General features: G+C 28.4%; 2 protein-coding genes across 4 annotated transcripts in view; one reads left to right on the top strand and one right to left on the bottom strand.

Moving 5' to 3' along the window:
* LOC113365694 (reticulon-1-A-like) overlaps positions 1 to 4,339 on the bottom strand; it is a 95,313-nt gene extending 90,974 nt beyond the window's left edge. For 2 of the 3 annotated variants that reach the window (XM_026607209.1, XM_026607210.1), the window contains exon 1: positions 3,089 to 4,339. In XM_026607209.1, coding sequence (XP_026462994.1) covers positions 3,089 to 4,166 — 1,078 coding nt within the window. In that variant the 5' untranslated portion in view covers positions 4,167 to 4,339. The remainder of the gene's footprint in view (positions 1 to 3,088) is intronic. The other variant, XM_026607211.1, reaches the window with a different exon arrangement.
* Positions 4,340 to 5,359: 1,020 nt separating this feature from the next.
* On the top strand, positions 5,360 to 9,919 carry LOC113365695 (serine palmitoyltransferase 2-like). The gene is given in 11 exon segments (XM_026607217.1): positions 5,360 to 5,717; positions 5,790 to 5,969; positions 6,312 to 6,466; positions 6,742 to 6,887; positions 6,968 to 7,186; positions 7,261 to 7,311; positions 7,314 to 7,457; positions 8,285 to 8,412; positions 8,485 to 8,648; positions 8,719 to 8,817; positions 9,639 to 9,919. Coding segments are annotated over 11 exon segments (1,659 nt in total). The 5' UTR covers positions 5,360 to 5,561; the 3' UTR covers positions 9,856 to 9,919.
* Positions 9,920 to 13,094: the final 3,175 nt, after the last annotated feature.

The raw sequence follows: 13,094 nt of genomic DNA, 5'->3' as shown, positions 1-13,094 counted from the left end.
ATAAAATAATATAATCACATACATAATCAGTGCATATCGCCACCAATACGGATCGAATGTGTTTTGAATTAATCTAATCGGATGCTCGGTTCTCTCACAAACTGAATAGCTATATTTCGCTTTTTTTGCTCTATGTCTCATAAACGGCTTGACCTTCCTTTCCCAAAAGTTAATCAGCACATCTCCCCATGAATAGATATCGAATGCTTTTTGAATAATTCAAATCAGATGATCGTGCTACCGAAAACGTCGATAAAAATATGTATCCATACATACAAACACTCATATACATATTTTTTTCCTTTCTTAGCAATTACTGTATGTAGCTTACCGAAGGGGCAAATTGAAAAAGTAATTTAGTATTTAGAATTTAGCGAATAATCTTTACTAAAAAGTAAACAAAGTGTTTTTTGTTTTAATATTCTGGACATCTCCAATTTGAATATTGTCTGCATATTGAAAGCGTTATACAGAATTTTCTAAGCGTTGAGATTCATAGCCACTTTTTTGTGAAGAGTTGTAAATCTAATACTTTTTAACAAAAGGCAGATAGTTTGTTAAGACACTTTCTTATAGAATTATTCATAAGTAGTCATAAGTCCTTAATAAACAAACAGATTATAAAACATATAAGAGTTCTGATTGCTGTTCTAACAAAAAAAGAAAAAAAATCTATTATTATTGTACATTCAGAACAAAATTGCAGTAATATGTTGCCACAAGTTTCCCTTATGTGTTCCGCCGTGGTGGCTTATAGGGCTATGGACTTCGAATCAGAAGTTCCAGGTTCTACATCCGCCTCCGACAGCGGATTTTTTAAAAAAAAAAAATTAAATACAATTCACTACGTGTAGATAGTTTGTTCAAGTTTTTATATGATACTACTGGTACTACTGTTATTAGAAGATGTATCCATGACCGCATATTAAATCATTTTTCAATATATTATATTGTCTGTTTTATCTTATTGCGCATCTGTTTCAGTATTTTTCTAATAATAAAAAATATAAATAATTACACTGCTACAGACTCCACACTTATACATTCGTAAGTGCTTCTGGGAGTTATCAGTTTTGTTCTTCTTTGGGATTATTGTAGAGTATCATTAATTACGCTATTAACGTAATTAATTAAATAGCTATCGTAGCAAACTCAGTACAAGCCCACTTATTTCAGTCTTTGTATAATAATGATAACAGTTACCCATGTGGTAAAAAGTAAGTTATCATGATGGAATTTGGAATAACATTTGAGTAATGTACAGGGTGTCCCACAACTCAACGTCAAACCAAAACGGCTACAGCATTGGCTATAACTATCATGAAAAAATAGAAGAAAATTTTGTCTCGCCTAGGTGGCGTCCATTAATCACGTTAGGTTTTTAGGGGAAGCAGGGGTTTGACAAAAAATCACAAAATATCACATGGGGGAAGGAGGGGTATATTAAGATATCATGTGGGGGAGGGAGGGGTATATTATATTAAGATATCACGTGTATTTATTTTTTACCTGATTTTTTTTAAAAAAAAAATCCAAACATTTAAAAAAAATTAAAAAATTTACAATTTTGTTTCGTAACTAAAAATACACGTGATGTTTGGTGGGAAAGGGGGGGTAATTTTGAATATCACCCCGTATCACCAAGGGGGAGAGAGGGTCCAAAAATCCTTAAAAACTAGCTCACGTGATTAATCGACGCCCCCCTAGTTTGAAAATTGTGAGCTTTCAAGCAACCTACGCTTTTATGAAATGGTGACCATTTTTCAGTTATTGTGGCTGATTTTTATCATTTTCGTTCATTTAATCTTTTGATCTGTAATCGGTATTTTCAGGTTTTTATTTTTTATGAAACTATCAAATTAATGAAACTATCTTACTATTGTATAATACTGATTAAATGCGTCATTTTTTATGAAAATTGGCGACACACTTTGGTTCATTTTCTTTAAACAAAAGCCTCTCCTCAATTTTTTAAATTAGTTTTAATTTTTAAAAACTTGAACCAATTATTTTTGATCGAGGTACACAAAATTTTATTTACATATATCGATTCAAAGATTAAATAAACAAAATCAATAAAAATTAACCACAATACCCGATTAATGGTCACATTTTTATCAAAGCCCTAGGTTGCACTTAAAAGCTCACAATTTTCAAAATACTTGAGAATTGTTTTCATGATAGTTATTATCAATACTATCACCCTGTTTCGACTTGACGTTAAGTTCTGGAACACCCTGTATCTCCTGTGAAAATAGAACATCAAGATGCTAATATTATAATAAATTACTGAATAAGATACGATAAAATTGTGATCAGTTAGACATTCCTTGAGACGCTGCATTTGATTTAATAAACAATTTCTTATCATATTTAACAATAGTTATCATAGTTTAACATTACTATAAATGCAGCAAAATAATGTTATCGCGGAATTTTGGAATCTATAGATCCATTTAGTACTAATTACTGACTATATATAGTTTGCTATATAAATCACAAATATTCAATATTTTTTAGAAATAAAAATCATGCCAATAATAAGTTTGTGTAAATGTGAAATTCACATAACTATGTTAATTATATGCCTCGCTTATTCATGCGAATATGACACATAGTTAAATTTAATTATAGATTTCTCAAAAACAACGATGTCCACTTGAAAATGTTACACTAAAATTTTAGAAGTATTCTCGTAGATTTGAAAAAGTAATGTATGCATATATTTGAATATTCTATGAAAAGAATAATATTTCTAATGTACAAAAAGGGATTCTTGTTAGAAAAATTTCTTCATATAAGAAATTTGTATAAGAATATACTATTCGAAATGCCAAACCAATCAGATAATATTTTGCATTCAAGCACACTGCCGAATATTATTCTGGTGGTTAAACCAGATGTTACTTTACAAATAAATGTAACTTTTTTCTGGATTAGATGAATTTTACTTTATTGCTATAATAAGACTTTTAAAGTAAAACTAAAATGCATGCAAACGCAATTGCGTGAAATATCCTCGAAAAATCTGTGAAACAACTGATATAATAATATAATGAGATAAAAGATATAATTAAATATGACTCACCGAGTCCCATCTGACAGAACATTGCCTCGGCGGCGATGACTTCACGTTCTTCTTTCTTTGGAATTGGTTTAGTTAAAACTTTATCGTTCGTTACCGGCAATTCAGGTTCAGTTTTCGGTTTTGTAGAAACTTCTTGCTTTTTGAACACCTGTGGTTCAGGTGTAGGTTTAGGCAAAGGTTCCGGTGTAGGCTCGCGCGGAGGCTCTGGTGTGGGTTCGCGAATTGGTTCCGGCGAAGGCTTGCGAACGGGCTCAGGGGAAGGCTCGCGGATAGGTTCTGGCGAAGGCTCACGCAATGGATTCAATTTAATTTCAGGTTCTAATATAGCAGGCGCAGGTTCTACAGGTTTCTCAACGGGTTTAGGTTCCAGAATTTGTGTTTTAGATTCTTCAAAAACTGGTTTAGGCTGCTTTGGTTCTGCGATTGCATCGCTAAACGTAGATTGAGCGAAGGACATATCGGTGCCCGAAAAATCCTTGAATTCATCTAGCACAGGTTTGCTTTCTCCGAAATCATCCTTTTTCTTCGAGAAGTCTTTAAACTGAAATTCATCATCGTCGTCGTCATCGTCATCGTCGAATTTTGTAGCTGGGGGAGGTTCGTCGAAGCCATAATCGGGTGATTTTGTATCTTTGAAATCTGATTCTTTCGACGTTGGTGCTAATGGTTGCCTTTCAAAATCCATGAAAGATTTAGTAGAATCTATGACATTTGACACATGACCACCATTACCGCCCCCAGTGAACGCATCCAGGCCAGAGAAAAAGGGATCTTTCTGTGCACTAGAAGTAAACTTATCATGAGTATCACCTTGAAATGAATGTAAATCGTCCATTAGCCCGAAATTTTGTGTTTTTGGTGGTTGTTGTGGTATGTCAGATTTAAGAAAATCTAATAATTGGCCTTCGTTGTCACCTGCTTGGTTTTGAATTGAAATAGCTTCGTGATCGAGATGTTCAAAATCATCCACTGAATCTAATTCGCGACGAATCGGGGAGTGGCTTTCGACGGGGTTAGAAATGACATTTGCATTTTCTCCCTTCGGTACGCCTGACGGAGGTAAGTCGTAATTTTCCATATTGCACAAGAATTGTTTTTGTAGATTTTACACTATAAATTTTTACAATTTTATATTTTATTAACACTTATAATTTGTCACATAAAGACATAAAACACAACGAAACAAAAGAGCACCACCGAGCTACCGTTAATCCCTTGTATGACGTTCCGTGCGGCAAAAGGTTTGGCGTTTCAATGTTGGAGGAATTGTATGTCAGACTCACTTTATGAATTAACAGTCTTGACTATGTACGATGTTATGGATTCACAATACTTCTTTAATTACAATATGTTTTTAACCACAATCTTGGACGAAGTCACAATAGTTTATATATGGTAATAAATCATTTTAGATGATAATGATATGTTTTCAAAAAAAAATAATGAAAATTCAATAATTCAGTTAAAACCTACTGCACTTATACAATCTTTATTTGCAAATTGGGAACTATAAACAAGAAACTTTTAAAATAATAATAATGATAAGATACTAATCATCATTATTCAATATCGCAAGCAAACTCTTATCTATGATCGCAAGTTATAAACCAATATTTTATATTGGTCAAAATTGAAAGCTGAAATATGGAGTTATTTCAGAATATATGTTATTACACATTGTATATTAAATATTCTAATAAGCTTCAAAACTTTTTTAGTATTTTAAAAATCGTGGATTCAATTTTGCGAATGAATTATATCCACAATATTTACATAGTCAATTTTATATGCGCAAACCATGACTCACCTCCTGTTCTCTTCCGTCTGCGATCGCAGAAAGAGATGAGTAAGAGGGAATAAGAGGAATAATCATAATTTCATACACAAACTCTTACATGTATAATATATTAAATACATATTATAAAACATAATTGAATATGTTAGCTTTTATATTTTACACGCCATTATATCTGTACTTTGCATAATATTTGATTTTAATTTTAAATTGAATGTTTTAAATAGCGAATATAAATTCATTTTATGTATATCTCTTTACATTTTAAATAAAACTTCAAACGATATAGAAATGCAGAAAACAAAGCAATAACTTTATTTCGGTAGCATGTAGGAATGCGAGTGCCTGATAGTATTGCCAAAAATAAGCCTGCGTTAACAGATTTCATAACCTTGAATTCAATACTGTAATGCGGCTACTCCTTGAGAAAGCGATTAACCTCAAAGCTACTGACGTTTTGTAATTATTCCAAAATTTTCTAATATAATGTGTGCAATGAATAATATTAATTCAACATATATGTGAAAAATGATTCTTTTTTGTGTTTTAACTACTATGGTGGAATTTATAGATTACCGATAAAAGTCAAGATTCCAGAAAATCCTTGCAAAATCACCTACTGATTTAAAATTATAATTTGAACTCAAAACTGGCAAGATTTTTTAAAGAATTGTGAAGATGGCAGATCGTGAGCGTCTAAATGGTGGAATAAATATAAAAAGCCATGCAATAAATGATATAAAAAGTTTTATTAGTAAAACCAGTTTTAAGAGCCACCGAGCAAATGGATTTTCAAATGAGGATGTTAAACGCATATCCAATGGCCATATTAAGGTAATACTATTTTATTTCAGATATATTTTAATTCATTATAATTATTGTAATTGTAACAATTTTTCTCTTTAGCATACAGCACAGCATAAAAAATTTGATTACAATGATCCTCATCGACTTAAAGAATCATTTGAACACGTCCCCTTGCATACAGCATGTCTCACTTATCTAGGATTCTATTTATTGATGATATTAGGATTTTTAAATCAATTATTTTTTACTCCCAAAGTAGCCACTGAAAAAAATCGAAAGGTAACCACGACTACACAGTAGTCAATATGTTAATTTAGAAATAATAAGTATAAGTAATATTTTTTTAATTATTTATTCTATACTTAATTAAACTTAACTGTCAAAATCTTAAAATATTTTATACGAGCAAATAATATCTTTATGCTATAATATGTTTGTTATGTTTATTATTTTTAAATCGAATACTACAAATTTAAGTTTAATTATATTATTTTAATAAAATATAAATAATATAAAGAAAAAGCTAAATTATCATCTTAATGTTGCTGTTTTTTATATATATCTAAATAAAAAATATATTCATTTTGTATATTACTTTAATTACAATTTACTTAATTTCAGGGCTATGCACCTTTATATGACAGTTTTGACAAATTTTATTTGAGATATGTATATCGTAGAATTCGAGATTGTTGGAATCGACCTATATGCAGTGTCCCTGGAGCAGAAGTAACTCTTAAAGATAGAATAACTAAGGATTATGGTTGGAGCTTTGAGTAAGGGAAAATTTTAAATTTAAAATAAGATTCTGAAATACTTCAAAACCATCATTTCACCACATTTTTAAATATACAGTTATTACCTTTTCATGAAATTAAAACTTAGCATGATTATATTTATTATAAATATGTAGCATTTTCATTATAAATAAGTTTTTATTAATCCTTCAATAATTCAATTATTATTTTTTATATTCAAAAAACAATATTTTATTAATATCATAATATATTTAATAAAGTTTACAATTACTTAATATTTTTTAATTATTCAGATTTACAGGCACGGAAACTAAATGCCTAAATTTGGGTTCATATAATTACTTAGGCTTTGCAGAAAATAAAGGCAAATGTGCTGATGCAGTTGAAAAATCCATCCGTGATTATGGGCTTTCATTATGCAGTACGCGACATGAACTTGGTAATTTGCATTTTGAAAGAATTTGAAATGATTGTGTTTTTAATGTTTAACATCATAGAAAACCTTAATTATATTTTTAGGAACAAATCCACTTCACATTCGTTTAGAAAAGTTAACTGCAGAGTTTCTGGGTGTTGAAGATGCTATTGTTTTTGGAATGGGTTTTGCAACAAATTCTCTAAATTTACCGTCTCTTTTAAGTCCCGGGTGCCTGGTTATTAGTGATGAAAAGAATCATGCCAGTATTATATTAGGTTTAAGATTGTCAGGTGCCACTACAAAAGTTTTTCGGCATAATAGTTAGTATATTATTGAATTTTTTTAAGTTTTTGAGTTTCCATTTCAATTTTTAAATTTGATTATTGTTATTCAGATATGAAACATTTGGAAAAAGTACTAGAAACTGCCATTGTAAAAGGACAGCCAAGACTGGAAAGCCATGGAAGAAAATTATGATTGTGGTTGAAGGAATATTTAGCATGGAAGGCTCAATAGTTAAATTGCCAGAGCTAATTGCATTAAAGAAGCGTTTTAAAGCATATTTATATTTGGATGAAGCACATAGCATAGGTGATAATTTATCAAAATATACATTATCTTTAGATTTTTTATTCAATATTAAAACGTATTCTTAAAATGTTATTCTCAAAAGTTAAAACAGAAGGTTATGTAGTCTCACTGCATGATAGCAACTTATATATGTTGTTATCATGTAGCGTTATATACGTATATACATATATAAGTTATCATGTAGGGAGACTACATAATTCTCTGTTTAATTTTATAATTTTTTTTACTTTATTCATGTTATGTTTTGTATTTTGAAATTAATGTTAGTTTAATTTTTCATGAGCGTTTTTCCTGGTTTGATATTGTGTATTATGAAAAAAAATTTTGTTCAATGATAACATACATACTGTGTCGAAACATACAAAATGCATAAAGATAAAGTAAATTTATGAATAAATGGATAAGATAAAAATAAAGTAACATTATTTATTGTACATTTACTTTGATGATTTGCTGCAAATTAACATTTCAAGAATATGTATCAACGTTGAACAAAAACATCTAAATCATATATATATATATACACTAAATATGTGTCAACTGTTGAAATGTACATACAAATAGAAAAGAATCTTAATTAATGAAGACATACAATAATCAGTAAAAGTTGAAAGTTAAAAATAGAATAGTCTTATTTTTACCAAATACTTTATCGGTCACAACATATTTGACACTTTTATTGAAAAGTGTTGTAACATATCACACATGCTGTAGATATGAAATGTTGATTTATGGATCAGAATATTGTGAAATTTGTATAAATATTGCTACTTCAAAGTTTATTCAGATGTAAGCAGCTAAAATATTATATTTTTTATACAATTTAGGCGCAATGGGATCTCATGGTCGTGGTGTTGTTGATTATTATGGGGTTGATCCAAATGATGTTGATATACTGATGGGTACATTTACCAAAAGTTTTGGAAGTGCTGGTGGATACATAGCAGGCTCTAAAGTAGGATTTACTGCAATAATAATAATTTAAATACATTCTTTCTAAATCTATTAAATATTCAATCATTTTTAGAAGCTAATAAATTATCTGAGAGTTCATAGTCATGCACAGTGCTATGCTGCTACAATGTCACCTCCTGTTGCACAACAAATAATAAGTGTAATGGAAATAATAATGGGTTTAGATGGAACCGACGAAGGTCAAAGACGAATCAACCAGTTAGCAAGAAATACTAGGTATACTATTATAAATATATATATTAGATAAATAATTCGAATTTCCTGTTTATTTTCTTCTTTATTAAAGGTACTTTCGAAGGAGATTAGCTCAAATTGGTGTTATTACTTACGGACATGAAGACTCACCAGTCATACCAATTTTGGTTTACTTATTCTCTAAAATTGGGTAAGTTGTGTGCAAAACTATTTAAATATAAATTGATCGGCATATAAATAGGCAATGTGTAATGAGATTTCTAATTTGTTTTAATGAAATTTCTTTATTATTTTTAGTGCAACTGTCTGTTTCATATTTATGTAGTTATTAGAATGGCGCCTGCAATGTCTATATTAGTATAATAATGATTTAAATTAGAAATTCCAAATTCAATTTCAAACCAGTTTCTATATTTACTTGTAATAAGAACAAGCCGTATCGTATCAATCAAAAATATATTATTTGAGTAGCATTCCTGACATTCTGGTGCAGGTTTTTTTTTTAAGAGAGCAACTAATAGTATTGATTCCAATTTGTATTGAATCATTTCTTTTAATTTGGTATAAGATGAAATGTTCAGAAAGATCATGAAAATAATAAATTAATGAAACTGATTAATGAAAATTAGGAGGCCAAAATGTTTTCTGGAAATTCCTCTTATCTGTAATTTAAATATACCATTCCTATATATGCATACTATAATAATAGTGAAAATGCAATTTAATAATAATAGAAATGATTAGTAAATTACTGTGCATAACTGCACAAGAAAAATATCTAACAATCTACTTTTATAATAATAATATTATAGAAGAGGAATTGATAATATTGATATTTATCATACTGAACAATTCTAAATGAAATATATGCTTTACTTAAAAATGGAAAGGTTTAAATACTGGACCGCATATTGATGAACATTAATTTGAAAAACACCACTTTATTTGTCTCAATAGTTGATGAGTATATTGTAACTAGTATTAATAATTTACATGCATATTTTTATTCAGAGCGGTGGTGAGGACGCTTAAAGAACGAAACATAGCTGTAGTGGGTGTTGGTTTTCCAGCTACGCCATTGATGGAAGGTCGAATACGAATATGTCTTTCTGCTGCTCATACCAAAGAGCAACTAGACTATGCACTACAAGTAATTGATGAGATAGCTGATGAACTTGGTCTCAAGTATTCAAGAAAACCACGAGACCCTAATCCAATTGAGTATTAAACAATTATACAATTACCATAAAATATTAATATGGGCACAAGATGAAAGCCAATTAATGATAATTTTAAACACAATTATATTGAATTAAACATGTGATCTTGTTACTTTCTATTGTATTTCACATTTTTTGATTGAAGATCATTGAACAAATCATTTATACCTAATTATTTTATTTATTTATTTAAATTTAAGATGTTAGTCATTTTTTTATAAGTTTTCAAATCATAGATATCATAGCTATCCAAATATGTTAATAAACAGTTCCAATTAATATAAAAAATTGCATGTGCGAATAGTGTTTGTGTAATTCAAGAAACGAAATAATACCAATTTTTGTTATTTTGTACTATACTAGAAGGGTGATATAAAAATGTCAGTATGCCTTATATGTTTTATATGAATAATTTTTAGCGAGTAGTTACTTCAATAAATATTTTATCTGATAGGCATATATTTATTTAAAAAAGTGCCACAATGAACTTGTAACTGAACAAACTAAAGTAAATAATTTGAAGGTATTATTATTGAAATTGTATGCATATCATTTATGCATTGTGATAAATACTACATACTAATTAAAATAAGTTTATTTTCATTATTTTTATCAAAATGATCTGTTTACTACAATTTGTTTCTTTTATATATCATGTCAATAAGGGAAACAAGTTGTAATTTAATTATTGTAGTTATTCTCATAAGTAATAGACCGAAAGTGTGTTCAATAAAAATGACTGAACCAGTAATTCCAAAAAAGCATTTCAACAAAACATTGTTATTTTCACATATCATAAGCATAAAATTAGTTTTATGTTATTATAATACATCATTATCATGAGATACTTGAGACATTTGTCATAACACAATAGTTTTAATATTTTGGTCAAAAAAGAATTCAGCAACATTTTACACTTAGGCCGATTTTGAAATGTGAATCAAAAATGCTTAAATTGATTGTAGCGAATGAAAAATATTAATATAGAAATCTTAGTCAGTTATAGTCTTTATATTTAAGGTAATTGCAAAAAAGTTATCTAGTTAAAGTATACTTGTATATTTTGCAATGTAGGATAAAATTGTCTCAATCATGAAAATGTTGTTATAAAATGCATTTAAATAAATGCAGCCATGTTAAAAATAAGACATAGTTTGCGCCTTCTTGAAATTATAAGCTCTTAAAGAAAGAAGCACTTATATATTTTATAGACTTATTGTTGAATTGATTAGCTAGGCTTTTAGAGCTCAGTACAAATTATATACTACGCTAGTGTCTACTAAAATGGGCTAAATTTTGCCAATTGGATAGTCATATTTTATTTTTCATTATAAAATAATTTTTTTCATAGATATTTACTTAGTCATTCATACTTGATTATTTTATATATTGTGATTATATTGTGCAATAAGGAATTAGCAAAACAAGAATAATCATAAATATTTAATAAATGACTTTAAAATTGTTTAATTATTTTTGATCTAGTTTATGATCAATTTGGGAAATTATTAGTAACATTATAAGTTCTTTAAAACACATAGATAGTGCTTCCAAATGTATTTTAAAACTGAAATGAATAGATAATACCATATAAATATAAATTGAATCACATTTATTAAACTTAAGCACGTACTTATGCATTATATTGCAATTATGAATAATAATAAAATAGTGTTCAGAATTAAAATATCTAAAAGAAATCTATATTGAATGTTTAATTATTTAAAGAAGAGAAATATAATGCTTACAATTTATGTGTAGATAAATATTTTATTATGCCTAAGCTTGAGGTGTTTTCAGGGATACCTTTAAAATATTTTAAATTGATTATTAAATATTTTGAATTGATATTTTAATTTGATATGTTTTGTTATGAAATCAATATTTCAATATAAAATATTTAAAATTTAATTAAACCAATTCATAGCTAAAAATAAATTATTGCCCGTTCCATGGATGTCCAATCAGTATACTCGTCAAAACATAGCTTTCGACCAACAAAGGTTGGTTATAGAGATGAGAAAGGCAGGTTCAGCCGTTACGGAGATACGGAGCAAAGAGTGCAGAAAATAGAAACCGAGTTTTTGAGATTGAATTTTGTTGTTTCAAACTTTTTGTATATCGAAAATAAGTTAGATTTTACTTTTAATTCTAACTAAAGTTCTAAAACTCATATACAAAATAAAAAAAATGAGTTGATCTCAAGCTAGAATGATAAAGTTTAGTTGAAATAGCATAGTATACGAATCTAATTTACTTATTTGACTGATTTGTGCATTTTGCAGAAGACTGCAATTTTATATCGAAATTTTAGCAAAAAATTCTGAATTGATTTTGAAAACTCACAAACCGTTGGAAAGACGTTGCTGGGACCGTCTGTTTTTGGAAAGACCGGGTCTTTTCATTTTTTTAATTTATGATAGAGTTCACTGTCTAAGCGAATATTTAAAATAATATGGACCTGCAAAAGTTTTCATAACTTTAATTTGTATTTTTTCATTCTTTGGAAACACTTTCCGTATTTTCTGTAATATTTTAATCAAAATTCTTTAATGTGACTAGATTACAGTTGTAACAAAAATTCAAATTGAAATAAACTTCTATAATATCAAACTTTCATCTTAAAATCAGGAATAAATTATGAAAGTAAAATTTCTTCTGTCTGACACAAGTGCTTTAGACAAATGAAAAGTTTCGACTTGAAATAGACATACTATAAGCGATATTTTAACTAGAGTTAATGATGAAAAATTGCACAAAATTTTATAGACTTCAAAATCTGTCCACAAATCAGAAAATATAAAAAGTTTTGTATTCATTGCCAAATTATTTTTTTATTAAATCATTTATTAAAACTAGTTTTTATTATATCAAATACGCATGTATAATTTTTGTTAAAAATACAATTAATAAAATTCATCATATTGAAATATAGTCTAATATTTAAGTTTGTTTTGTAAGTAGGGTACTACTGCTGATCTATATTGACATTGAGATAGGGTCCAAAAGGAGAAAGATGAAGTTCGATTTGTTCGAACAAGTTTCTAATATTGTTTTTAGTCAGTGCCTTATATTCACATGATCTGTAGACCGCATTGCTTCTAAAAAATCAAAAGCAAGTTTTCATCTTCGAATTCCTTCAAATAACTGTTACTTACTTGCATTCAGATAGATCACTTATTTGTTTGTTATTTTGCTGTAAGTTGATAATTAGTCTTTATTTACCATCAATTAGTTTTTGCTTAGT

This window comes from Ctenocephalides felis, unplaced genomic scaffold (genome assembly GCF_003426905.1).
Source record: "Ctenocephalides felis isolate EL2017-DRISC unplaced genomic scaffold, ASM342690v1 CF-g0.4_SCAFFOLD_01170, whole genome shotgun sequence".
Lineage (NCBI taxonomy): Eukaryota > Metazoa > Arthropoda > Insecta > Siphonaptera > Pulicidae > Ctenocephalides > Ctenocephalides felis.
The sequence above is the reverse complement of the archived record's forward strand: the minus strand, read 5'-3'. Positions and strand labels throughout refer to the sequence as shown.